This window comes from Macrotis lagotis, chromosome X (genome assembly GCF_037893015.1).
Source record: "Macrotis lagotis isolate mMagLag1 chromosome X, bilby.v1.9.chrom.fasta, whole genome shotgun sequence".
NCBI lineage: Eukaryota > Metazoa > Chordata > Mammalia > Peramelemorphia > Peramelidae > Macrotis > Macrotis lagotis.
The window spans coordinates 439,624,713-439,639,219 of record NC_133666.1 but is presented as its reverse complement, the minus strand read 5'-3'; the positions used below and the strand labels follow the sequence as shown (position 1 = coordinate 439,639,219).

Below are 14,507 nucleotides of genomic sequence, written 5' to 3'. Positions count from 1 at the left end.
CATAAGAGAATGCTCATAGGTGTTAGTGTTTGTTGAAGGGGAAAATAAATGACTATGAAATCTCCTGTTCACTTTGCACTATGATGTACACACAACTTGGGGGCTAGAAGTCAATAATGTAGGCAGAAGACTCCTTTCTTCCAAAGCAATAGCACTGCTTTAGTTAAGCAATTTTTAAAAAGTACAGAAGATCTTTGAATATCCTATTATATTTAAAGTCCCTTTCCATATTTTATTCATTAATATATTTATTTCCCTTTCATTTCAACTGTAGCAAATTCACTCAAAAAAGTTCTTTTCCTTCCCCACCTTTTAAAAATTCTTGATTCCTGAGTAGTGCCAGTAGAAATAAGCACAACCCTAAGGAAAGGACCTTCTGTTTACAGAACTATAAGGGGCAGAGATTTGCTACTTAAAGTATTTGATTCTCCAACACATGAAGAATGTACCTTAGCCAGGGGCTCAAGGGGGAAATAGGAATGATTTCTTAAATGCAAATTTTCCCAGGAGTCACAGTTTTATCAATGGCATCATAGACAGACTTTGAAAACTACAAGCCTCCAGAAAAGTCAGCATAAGGGGCTGAACCAGGTGATTAGCATCTCTGTACTGAGCTAGTCTGGTCCTTGGATGATAGGATAAAACCCATCTCTAGGTTTATACTTGAAATCTTTCCCACTTTGAATTTGCCCAGGGTTGAGTTCTACTAGTTTATCTTCAAGAAGCTAGGAGATGCTTCCAAGTTACAATAAGGCACTAGAGGATAGTTTTAGTGGAATCAAAGGAAATATATCTTTATTAATTCTGGGAAAAATTAAAACAGCAGGCTTCTAAGAAAGACTTTGCCTAATGTAGAGAGGTATAGAGTTGGACTTAGGTTACTAAGATCTTGGAGATGGGTTGAACTGAACATCTGTCTCTTGGTCACTGATTCTCCATTTTTATTTTTTCTAGTCTCTTTCTTTGTCTTTCTTACTTGCCATTTCCAGGTCTGCTTACTTCTCTTTCTTGATAAAAAAAAAATCAGGAAAAAATAGATTAATTTTCTTTATATGCCTGAAACTTCTTTAAAAATATGGATTTGCCATGAATTTATTTAAGCTGTGATTAACTATGCTATAACTAGAATAAAGATGATTCTAAGATTTCTCTAAATTATTGTTCTTTGTTTCTTGTCCTTAATCTTGCTGCTATTACACCACATCATCTACTCCTTCCATAGCATATGGGTACCCAGGGAGTCTTCTCACTGCAGTTCTTGGCCGATGCTACTATCAGCTTCACTGGGGTAGTAAACCAGCTCAGAAATGTATTATTTCAAGCAACACACCACAATAGTCTTTGCTTCACTCTTGTTCTTAGGACAAAATCTTTCCCATTTGTATTTCCTTAAAATACTTTTGGAAAGTAGAAAGGAAACTATGTATGTATGTATGTATGTATGTATGTATATATATATATATGTATATATATATATATATATATATATATATATATATATATAACACAGCTTTCTCATTAAAAAGAATGCATGTTATAAGAAAAATCTAACTTTGTTGTCCAGTTGTTTAAAAGTATGGCTTTGATTTATGGATCAAAATTGCTCATTTATTATTTTATCTATGTAGCTCTGGGAAATTTTGACAGTTAAAATTTAGTTTTATTGACCAGTGCTGCCACTTTACCCACAAGGGGACTAGTGCATACAGCCTACTGCTCTCAAGAAACAATGATTTTGATTCCATGACTGAATCAGATTGGGAATTGTAACCAATATAACGATAAGTTCCAAATCTCAATGCTCAAGGCAAAAGGCTTGCTGCAAAATACAATCATCCTTTAAGGAAAGGAGACGGGAAATCTTAGGTGAAGTTTGTAAGCACAATTTATTGTAGTTAGGAGGTGCCTGCAATATATTTGTTAAGCGAAACTAAAGGGTAATACAACTGATGATCAGACTCTATGACAAAAAGAGAAAAAACAATGGCAGAAGCTTAGAGAAACTATGAGTTAGATGGCTGTTTTAGTTTAGTCACAGAGAAAGACTTTCCTAAAATAATTATAGGTATTTTTCTTAGAGGATTGAGAAATGCCTTAAAAGTTTGCTTTGAACAAAAACTCAAGCCAATGATTTTTAGCCAGATATAATTTAGGCCTATTCTATGATCAATCTCAGGAATCCTAGTCAATCTCAGGCAATCTCAGGAATCCTAATTTATTCTCTTACTGAGAAGTCCTCTGTTTTATACATATATATATATATAATATATATTATATATATATATATATATATATACACATCTCTAAAGGATAACAAATCAATAAAATGTCTAATTTGATTGACTGTATTTTCAAATTCATCAAGACAAAGCTAAACCAGAATAAAGAAATGGATAAATAAATGAATCAATGAAAGCACTCACTTGTCAGTATTTTCCATGTCTTCTTTTCATCATCATAGTACTGAACCAAGTTACTGGGAAGCCGGTCTGGTCCAGGAGGCAGTCCTCCAACCAATAACAGCATTTTCTTGTTGGAGCGAATTCTTCACCCAAAACAAGAGAAGAGATGAATAACCACATTATCATAGAATATTTTTAGTGGCAACAAAATCATAACCATCAAAAGAATGTTCCTTGCTTGCAGAATTCTATTTCATTTTTCCTGTTTCTTTCCCCAATCATGTCTCAACAATTTTTTGAACCAAGCAGAAAAATGATCAGAAAAGCTGCATATCCCTCTACTCATGGAATAATAAGCTCCCTTTATGCAATTTGTTAGAGGTTCATTCTAGAACGACCTTTTTCTTATATTATCCCTTTAAATCATCACTCTTTACAGCTGAATACACATGAAATGCTTTGGAGTTGTACTAAGGTTAAGCATTAAAGTTGCATGTCAAAAATCGTATTAGTCAAAATCATTATTATAAGCCATTCTACACTCAAAGAACCTTGAAAAAATTAAGGTTATGCAGAGAGTTTGTGAGCCAACTCTTTAATCACACATTGAACTTAAAATACTAGTTGAGAACAATTAGTAGCACCAGGCTAATGGTTCTGGGTTAAACACTTTTAACATGTAGTTGGTTTGTTTGTTTAATTTAGCCCAGACTCCCTTCTTACTTCCTCTCTCCCCGCTTTCCATCTTGTTCCCCAGCCCACACTACCCCCCTTCTCTTCTTGCTCTCCCCCTGTGCACCACTGGCTATATAGCAACACCAATTGGTAAAAATGAGACTGTGATGTTGTTGTGAGCCTCCCCAGAGTGGAGCCCTGCCAATGCTTGCCACGGATCCGGCGGCATGAACCTGCTCAGCTGTGCAAAGTCACTCTAATTCCCTCCCTCTGTTTTTCTACCTTCTCCCCCAGGGGGCAACCACTGAAAGGAGTGACTACCCACCCATCAAGAGCTGGCAATTCGCTGCTATTAACCGTGACTGTGATTCCCAATCTGCCTGGCAGTTCCTAAGAACAGGACTGCAATGTCTCATATGCAGTAAAAGCTATAATATGCACCCTGGCCTCCACCACTATACCTGATGGATGTACATTCCTTTGTAACATTAATGGATTTAGCACACTTGCAATTGAAGAAGGGAGGGTAGGCTCAGACCCCCACAAGGGTCCTGCTGATTTAACAGTCACTTTACATATAATTGAACTTTTCAGTTCCACTAAAGCCTAAAAGTGATCAAATCTAAGGGGAGAGAACCATGAAAAAAAGATTCACTGATAAGTATGATGGTGATCCTACACTCAGCTTTGCATCTTCATTTCTAATCTGCAGCCCTCTTCTGCCATTTCAAGGACATTTGGTGGATCTACACCTACCAGATAGCCACCATTTGTTGGTTAAGAACTTAACATTTGGGAAGCCAACTTAACACAGTTAATGAAAATTCCCTGGGAAGGAAGGAAGCAAGACTTCCTTAATGAGGCTTCAGTGTCATTGAAGGCAGCATGTACTCCTCAGCAGGAAAAAAAAATCTCCCTGCAGAATCTGTATGGATAGTGATGCATCTCCAGAGAAGTAGCTTTACCATTCATGTACAGACATTGTCCTCTTTCTAAAACAGGCTAATGCTTAATAAGGCTACACTGGCTCTCCAATGGACTGTGCTAAGGTTAGGATTGACAACTAATTGATAAATATGGGCAAAAAAACTTCCAGGAATCCATAAATATTTGAGCAATGAGTTTTTAACTGACTTTAGACTAGACCAATCCAAGGAGCATTTATAAATTGCCTGCTATGTGGAAGATATACCTGACATTGGGGATCAAAGGTAATAACAACAACAATCATTGCTCTAAAATATTGCATGTTCTAACAGTGCCATGGCAAGAGAATTTCATTAGGAAGAATGCATTCATCTGATGATCTATATTATAGTAACATGTCTAGGGAGGTCTTATGACATGCATTTGAAAAATTATAATCTTTTTTTATTTGCAACACTTTTATTAGTGTCTACAGGGATTTTTTGGATGCAACAAATTTGTTACCAAACATTCTGCATATTTTTGTCATGCTAGCTAGTTCTATAGACAGAGGGTCATGATCATATCAACCAATTCTTTGGGATTGCTTTCAACTGCACTACTGCATAGAGAGATCAGTTTAACTGAATATTACAGTTCATTCAGATAGCCATAGCCAGAGTTGAGAATAAAGGCAATAAAAGCTACTCATCACACTTAGAGAAAAGTCATACATATGAGATATGAGCATGTTCAAAGAACTAACAGTATTACTAATTTAAGGATACATGTGTGTGCATATATAAATATATATATAACAAATAATTATATAATGTAACATATATGTTCAATAATTAATGTTCTATTCCTATGACATATGTGTATATATATACATATATATATATATATATATACACATGTGTGTGTTTATGTGTGTGATGGATCATGAATCCAAAGCTGGAAAAGATTTCCAAGATTTTGAAATCATTCAGTCTAAAGCCCTCATTTTATATATGAGAGAACTAAGGCCTAGGGAGGGAATACTTATTCAAGGACTCACAGCTAATAGGTTGCAAATTTCTGAATAAAACTCACATCCTGATTCATTACACTATACTATGAATTCTTTGAGAGGTTTAGATAGAAGGCTAGTCTGGGAACTAGGAAGATCTAACTGTCTAAAGTAAACATTGAGTTGCCAATATGCTTTGATGGAATGAATATATGGTATTCTCTACATAGAAGAAGTCACAGGTCTGATCCTACCTCCCCCCAAAAAATGGTTCATTACTTACAGAACCTGTCATTTTATCCATATGAGTATTCCGTCCATCTGTCACTAGGCCTATTCTAAAAGCCTTTCCAGCCATACAGGATCTTCCCAGGCTTGCACTGTGCCAGCATAGTCTTAGAAAATTCAAGCTTACCTTCATACTCCAGTGAAGCATCAGGGAGAAAGTGAGTACAGGCCTAAGTCTGATACTCTTTAATTCTATATTTCTGATCAAAAACTGGTTTCTCAGCCTGCCACTATTAATTATAAATCTGAATGTTGTCTCTGGGTGTAAAAATATCAATCTGCCATGTCAAGGCCTGTGTCGACTTGGCCTGGATCAGTATTACCTTGGTCAGTTTGTTAATAGTACTAATAAATTCCTTTACCTGGATTGACAAAATATAAGATCAGAGACATCTTGGATGAAGAGAGAATAATTCTATGGTTATATGTAATCCCACTCCGGCCTAAGTGGAATTCTTTTCAATAGGAATTTGAAGCAAATATTATAACTTATAAAAGTATCATAATATCATTTGTATGAAATCTCATTGTCTGAATCAGATTTATGATTCTTTGTCCTTTCTATATAAAATACCCCCAATATTTTATATCAGGATTGACCTCTTCAATGAGATCATTCACCCATAGGTTTTGGTAAGATCCTAGAGATTAAACCTTCATTTATAAAATTAACTTTTGTTATTTCATTTTTAGCATAAGAAAATTATGGTCTAATAGGCCATAGGTCATATTCTTGAAAAGCACCAAAAGGTAGCATGGGAAGATGGACTCAAGAGTTTGCAGATATAGAAAAATGAGTTAAGCAATTGCAAGGACTCATTCTACTTCACAACCAGCCAATAGTTTTCCTAACTGTACCTCAAAGAATTCATAGATGACACAATGTTGGAATAGCTAATGACAGAATCTAAAACTAAAAAGAGGACAGCAGACTAGATCACTGCATTAAATCTATTAAGATGGATTTCAAAAGGACTAAAAGTGAATTCTTACATTTAGATTAAAAATCCATTTAATAATTAGATACCTGTTATATATGTTATAATTATATTACTTTCCTGATTTTATGTATAATCCTGTATTTTGGTATTATTCAATAGTAATATTATGAAGTCTAATGGAAAAACCATTAGACCAGTGAGGCCATTTGAATATTATACCCAATTTTGTCCTAATTTTATTACTTCCGGTGCCAAGATCTCTGTGCTTGAGTTTCCTCATCTGCATTATGGGAATAATGTGCCTGTCCCAGTCTACCTCACAGAAATTTTGTGAGAATAACAATCATCAAGATACTGTATTGTGAAAGTTCTTCTGAAATGAAAGGAAAAAATAAAAAAATATATATATTTAAAAAAATATTGTAAGGGGCAGCTAGGTGGCACAGTGGATAGAGCACGGGCCTTGGAGTCAGGAGTACCTGAGTTCAAATCTGGCCTCAGACACTTAATAATTACCTAGCTGTGTGGCCTTGGGCAAGCCACTTAACCCCACTGCCTTGCAAAAAACTAAAAAAAAAAATTGTATGGAAATGATTAGATAGCCCTTTATATGAAGGAGTACCGGGAACTTTAGTATTTTGCAAGATCAGTATTTATCAACAATGTGAAATGGAAATTTTATAAAAGCAAATATGGCATCTTAACCTTCAGAAAGTGGCAATTAGCTTTCAGAAATAAGGAAGTGGTAATTCCTCTGTATTGTGCTCTAATCAGAACATATCTGGAATATTATATTTCAATCTGTGTGGCATCATTTAAGGACATTGATAAGCTGGACATTGTCTACCACAAGTCCATAAATGAGTGAATGGATGCATGTTCTAATGAATGAATAAATAAATAAATTTAAAAAGGATTTATTATGTGCTTGGGAGAAATCAAATCGAAATAGTCTTTGATCTCAAGGAACTTTCTATTTGAGGAAGACAACCTGTAGAGGAGGGTACAGTTACAAGATGCATGAAAAGGCCCAGTGCTTCTTGTTGCTGCTGTTGTTTGTCTTTTATTCTCGAAGAAGATCATGATAGCAGGGATGAGATTCCATGACAAAAAAGTGAATTAGATTTAAGTGAGGCGGGGGCGGCTAGGTGGTGCAGTGGATAAAGCACCGGCCCTTGAGCCAGGAGTACCTGGGTTCAAATCCGGTCTCAGACACTTAATAATTACCTAGCTGCATGGCCTTGGGCAAGCCACTTAACCCCATTGCCTTGCAAAATCCTAAAAAAAAAGATTTAAGTGAGGAAGGGCTGTGCAAAATCATCAGCCTTAGTTTCTCCTCCCTTGTCACCTGGATCCACTGGCTAGATAAGGATTAGAATGACTGGAGATGGTCCTGGATTCAGTGGGAGATTTATTAAGGTGCTAAAGAAGAGAAAAAAGATCAGGAGAGATATGTTAACTGTCCTAAAAAATTAGAAAGTTTGTCTTGTTGAAGAGAGATTTGATTTATTTTGTTTATTTCAGAAGTTAAACCCAGGAGTAGTGGATAGAAGATGCACTGAAGCAGATTCCATCATTATAACAAGAAAAATTTCTGAACAATTTTAACTAAGAGTAGGATGAGCTGCCACAAGATGTGGTAGCTTCCACTTTCTTGGAGGTCTTCAAACATGATATTTGTCATGTGTATTAGAGTGGAATATTCCTTGAGAGTTTGCTTTGGCCTAGATGGCTCTGAGGTACCTTTCAACTCTAAAAATTCTGCAATTTTGAGATCATTTATAAGGATTAAGGGAAAGGATCTAGTTTTTGTGTCCGTTTGATTCTTGGTCTCTCTGCTGAAACAGCAAATTATTGCCATCTGTCCTATAAGAACTGGACTGAGACCACCAACTCATTTCATATAAGTCACTGAACAGCTGGCAAATGGTAGCAACTCCCAGTCACTGCCAACAAAGACAGAATTCAAACAGATAAGATAGCAATGAAAGACTTCATACTCCCATCATCAATCCTCTGAACCATCCTGGCCTCCCCAGTAAGCCCCATAATGAGGAAAGGCAAAAAAAAAAGCTTATAAAACATGTGTATAAAAGGAATACTTTTTTCTTTTTTTTTAAGGATGATTGCATTATCTAACAAGTGGTCATGAAAAGTGAAGCTCCAAGATTCTTATTCATGGTCATTCCTAGTGAATGGAAATAAGTTGTTAACTTGAAGTTTTTTGTATTGTTGTCTTATTATTTATTAAGGTAAACATTTGACTTTATTTTCATGGATCAGTTTTTTAAGAAGGTTGAAACAAACTTTTGCGTATATCAACAACTCTCAACTTTAACTCTAAATTCACAATAAAACTTTACCTTTTGGGAAAAAATACCAGAAATTACATAATAATCAAGGATAAAATGCAAAGCTAAGAAAGACAGGGTTTCTTAACTTGGGAGTCTTGTGAATTTGAATTTGTAAAAATATTTTAATAGTGATTTCAATATAAATGATTTCCTTCATAATCTATGAATTTTATTTAATGTATTTAAAAAGCTTTATTCCAAGAAGGGATCCATAGGCTTTAACCAGACTGCAAAAGGGGGCCATAATAAAAAAAACAAAACCTAAGAACCCTTGATTTAACACACTCAACTTCTAATAGCTTACTGTTTACCAAGGCTTTCTTTGCCTTTAAGTATCACTTCTATACTATAAAGTTGAGAAAAGTAACAAGGTTAAAAGGAGAATATTGAAGTGCTTTCCAAATTCTCAAAGACTTACATGAATTTAATATGTTAAATTAAAAGGATGGCTCCAATACATAACATCATATACAATATGTCAAGTTATCTGATGAAAGCATTTATTATTTTAACCAATTCTAAGGAAAAACAAACATAAAACTTTTGGCCTTTAGAACTTTTTCTAATAGAGAAATAAAAAATGAATAGTAAATTTAAGTCCATGTATTCAATGAAAAATATGATTCTCTGATCTTTGGGATAAATACAATGGTTCTATTTGACTATATATTCAATAGTCCTTACTTTTTAGGAATACCTTAACAAAAAGTACGTTTATAATTTAACATGAGTCTGATGTAAGTGCCTCATATACATTATTATTCAGTTATTTCTTAGAGGTTATGTGTGTGAATAATCCCTGGAAAAAAGGATTCAATTAGTTTTACAGTTTGCAATTACAATAATGACAAATGCAATAATGACAGATCATAATAATTACATATTGGATACTGAATCCCTGATTGTCATGATGTTTACATGGTGAATATGCCTTTATTTAAAAGCTCCATGAAAAGAGTCACATGTAAATTAATCCAATAATTCCTCACTCTCAATTGATTTGTTATATAAAAATAGGCAATAACCATATCCTAAAGAAATTCTCACAAAGTTGTGAATGAAAAAATCTTTGGAAGAGTAATATCCACATTTGAAAACTGAGAAATTATTAGAATTATAGTGTTACACAGATTTTATTCAGTTCAATAAACCTTCTACTGTGTATTGTGCTAGGTGCTGAGCTTAGATAATTTATATCCTCTAACCTCTGCATTTATGTTCATGTCTTGAGCCAGATTGGTCCCACAGCCTGAGCCAAGTCTAAGGTAGAGGCTACACCTTTAAAAATGAATAGTGAAGACATTTAGGGCTATAGCCTCTAATCTCATGGACTCTAACCTCTAGCTCTCAAATTGCTCTTAATAGTTGGAGAATTCAGCTGTTTAGATGAGGTGAATTTGGCCTCCAATTAATAGTAGATGAATTTCCCCACTCCAGTTTCACTAGGCCCATAAATCCTCGGGCCTAATATGTGGAGATGGCAAATGTTAAATAAAATTAAGCAATTTGTGGCATATGTCTTAGTCCATCTATTGAGATCACAGAAGAGTCCTTAGAAATCATTTAGTCCAAATCCTTCATGTTTATAAATATGGAATTCGATGTCTAGAAGCTAAAGTAGTTTATAGATAGATAGCAAATAAGTCTGGAATTTTAAATTTTTTGTCTGTATCATAAACCCCTTTGGGCAGTTGGTGAAGTCTATAAACAAATCCCTTCTCCACATAATGATTTTAAATAATTATAGAAAATAATAAATTTGAATCAGTTATTGGTAAAAATGAAGATATCAATTTTTTCTCCAAGTTCATAGACCCCCCTAAAATCATAGACCACTGTGCATGTATGTGTGTGTATGTGTGTATATGTGTATGTGTCTATCTGTGCGTCTTTGTGTTTTGTGTATGAGGGAGTGTTATACATGAAACCCAGACCCCAGGTTAAGAACCTTTAATGTAACAGAATCAAGATTTGAACTCAGATCCACTAATTCCAAATTCAGAGCTCTATCCACTACATCATTTGGATATCTTTGATTTAAATTCCTTTACTTTTTTTAGTTAAAAGGGTGATAGAATCAAAGAGTGTCATTAGTTCCATCTTAGTACCATCTTCACATTTAACCTGTTCTAAATTCTCTTTTTTAATGTTTGCTTTGGTTTGGAGTATAAAAGACTGAATGATGAACTAAAAGCTCTAAGCAAGAAGAAATTCTTCACCATATTTATCTTTTAAATAGAAAAAAAGCTTTATTCATTCATATTTTACTGATGCCAAAAGTGATTATTGGGAAAGGGCCAGGGTTTGAAGTTCATTCCTACATAATGTGTAAAAAAAATTTTAAGAGGAATATTTAAGAATATTATGAAAACAATGTTTCTAAGCACTTTAGTAGCACCCATTTATATAGAAACAATTAATTCATAAATTATAACCATTTTATAAATTCATTAAAGTATTTTATTATGTAGTTAAAAAACATACACTCAGAGTTGGAAGGAAACTTAGAAGACTTTTAGTCCTAATTCTTATGTGTAATTGAAAAACTAATTATTTCAATCATTAGTCTCACTCCCTTAATACTATTACTTCATATATATATTTTGTGTTTGTATTCCCTCCTCCCCTAACAGAGTGTAAGTTCCTTGAGGATAGCAACTGTTTTTTTCTTTTTGAATTTTGGGCACCCAACCCAATTTCTAAATCAATGAAAGACCTTAATGAATGCTTGCTTGCTTGTTGAATGAATAAATGAATGAGAATCTGATTCTCAAATTGCTCTAGTATATATTACTGGAAACAATCTTTACCTTCAATTGGCTTAGGATCAATCTGACCTAGTCATTAAAATAATGATAATTTTTGTTCAATTCTGGAATCAATCTAGCATGAGATATTGAGAAAATATAGAATTACATAGATTACAGTGATTTATTCCATATCTATTTCACTGTGCTCAAGAACCTCTAGTATGGGATTCTGCTTCACTGCCTCTGATCTTCCTAGAGAATGTGATACTGCTAAACCCCAGTCCTTGGGGCTATGTCTCTATTATATGTTGCCAGCCTCACTCAATGCCTTTTCCATATTGGAACATCTATTTGTTGTTTGCCATAAACTTCCCTGATGTCTATCTGTCTGGATTTCCTTGTTTTACTTGCTGCTAAAACATGCTTTGATTGGATTTAATTCCATTTAATAAAAAATTCTTAAGCGACTATTTTGTATAAGACTCCATGCTGTATACATAAAAGATAAAAAGAGTAAAAGTCTTCACTCTAAGAGAGCTGGCATTCTTCTAGGATCACCTCACCTAGTTCTATTTGATTTGGCTATACCTGCAATAGTAATTTTGACTAATATTGCCATATACAAAACCCATTCATTGAATATACCCAAAATAGAAATTACTTTTATAATATATTTGTTAGATGTTTATCCACTGTCTACTCAAAAACATCTCCTAATAATTTTTAACTTGAATGGATACATGTTCTCTCTGTGTGTCTCTGTCTCTGTGTCTCTGTCTCTGAGTCTCTGTCTCTGTATCTCTGTCTCAGTGTCACTCTATCTGTCTCTCTGTCTCTCTGTCTCTCTCTCGTAAAAGCACTGATACTGGGGCTGGAACGACTTTAAATCTGACCACAGACACTTATTATCTGTGTCACCCTGAGCAATTCACTTAACCTCTATTTGCCTCTGTTTCTTCAACTATAATATGAGAATAAAACAACACATCATCTTGTAGGGTTGTTATAAGGGTCAAAAATGAGATAATGTAGTGCTTAATAATACTTATCCCCTTCTCCTTCCCTTCCTCCTACCTGTCTATTAACAAAATCTCATGTTGATCAGAAACCTGCTTCACTATATCTTCCTCTCAGTCCTATTTCTGCCTTTTTTATAGGAAAATAAATATCTCAAATATTTAAAGTCAGATATCATATCTCTTCTGGTCTTCTCAGAGTTGAACATGCCTAGTTCTTTCAGCTGTGCTTCACAGATGAAAGGTTTTCAAAGCCATTCACCATGGCAATTCTCTTCTAGAGAAACCAATATCCCTCTTTAGATATATAGTTCTCAGAATTGAATACAATACTCTGGCTGTGATCTTACTAGCAATAGACCACAGTGGGATTATCTCTTCTATGATCTGAATCCCAGACTTCTAATAAGGCAGACAAAGATTAGGATAGCACTCTTTTAAACTAAATTGTACAATTGGTTAATATTAAACTTGGGAGCAGCTAAATGTCATGATCTCTTTCACCTGAATTAATGTCAATCAGGGTTTCTCTCTTTTACCCTACTCCCAACCCCCACCTCATACTTGCATAATCAATTGTTTTTAACTTTGAACTTTATATTAAATTCAATTTTATTGGTTTCAGTCTTTCAAAATTTTAGCACTTTAATCATTATTATCAGGCTTGCTTTGAGAAATCTGAAAAATTGATCATTATGCATTGTACTTTTCATTCAATTTTCATTTCTTAAAACACTAAAGCTTCCTTTCTATGAAATTGTCTTGGAATCATATTCCTAGAAGTTGTTAATTGAAACTAACCTTCCCTTGAATTTGTTCAAATTAGAGATAGTTTATCCTGTTATTCCCCAACTGCTTTCTTTTCTTCAGGGGAATAGAAAACTATCAAAGGCATCAAGATTAGCCCAAAGATTCTAGCTAGCTTTGAATCTCTACATGGCAAAGTTAACTGTAGCAGCTAATCTGGAATTAACTGGGCCCTCTGAGCCTTTACTAAGTACCTGTTTGGGAGTCAGTCTCTGGAATCTTTGCATTTTCTTTACTCTATTCTAATCTCAACTTTCAGAAGCTTTTGGAAGCTGGAAGATATACCCTATAGGAACATCCAAATATTTCACCACAAGAGACAATCTTACAAAATCTTTAAAAGTCAATCATACTACTTGTATTTTTGTACTGTTCCAAATTGTACTTATGAGCACTATGCACCCACATTTCTGGCTATTATCATTTGTTTGCATTGCTATCTTTAACATGAAGAGGTGAAACACCATTCTATTGCTAATAAAACCCAAAGAATTGCTGGCCTGCACATGCCTTAAGGAGTCTCCCAAGAAACCAAAGGAAAGGTAATGAAAAGGCAAGGTGGAAGATATAAAATCACATTTCCTAGAGCTTACTTTAATCTAGGTTCACTGACTGCTTTCTTTTACCGTATTATATATGGACTTGCTTCAATGGATAACTTCTTAAATATATCCCAATTTCAACCAGCTTATTCTATAAAAATATATCTTCGGGTTAACATTAGAACCTCTAAATAAACTATTTTATCCCATATATCATCTGATAAACACAAACAAAACTTGAGGGTGAAAGAATATAAATGAGACAGCCACACATTTATTTTGTGATGTTATGAAGCAGAGGACAGAGAGCTGGGCTGAAATCAGAAATACACTCAGTTCAAATCTATCCTCAAAAACTTACTAGTTGTTCAACCCCGGGTAAATCACTTGATCTCTATTTGCCTTCGATTTTTTTTTACTGTAAAATGGGGATAATGACAGCACTTATCTCTCAGAGTTTTTGTAAGTATCAAATGATATATTTATGAAGAGTTTAGGATGGTGTTTGACACATAGCAGGCATTTAACAAATGCCTTTCGCCTTTCCTACTTCCTTATGACTATAGAAAATGGAGGAATGAAGATGGTTTGTCATTTTTATCATGCTTGAAAACTAGGATCAGTTTGCTATTATGCAAAAGGCATATGTCATCCATGGTTCCCTTCCTCACTGTCTCTCCTTAGCAGAATGGTAGCATAGAAACCTAAAGAATAATCCCATTTTCATTGTTGTCTTTTTTTTAAAGGTAGAAACTTGGTTTCATACTGAGGATTGAATAGTTTATGTGATGAAGATCTGGAAAAGCTTGAATGA

At 34.3% G+C, this 14,507-nt stretch overlaps 1 protein-coding gene across 1 annotated transcript in view; it reads right to left on the bottom strand.

The window, feature by feature from the left end:
• The window catches only part of KLHL14 (kelch like family member 14), a 126,737-nt gene that overhangs the window by 86,273 nt on the left and 25,957 nt on the right, over window positions 1-14,507 (bottom strand). The window contains exon 2 of the mRNA XM_074200155.1: window positions 2,424-2,545. Coding sequence (XP_074056256.1) covers window positions 2,424-2,545 — 122 coding nt within the window. The remainder of the gene's footprint in view (window positions 1-2,423; window positions 2,546-14,507) is intronic.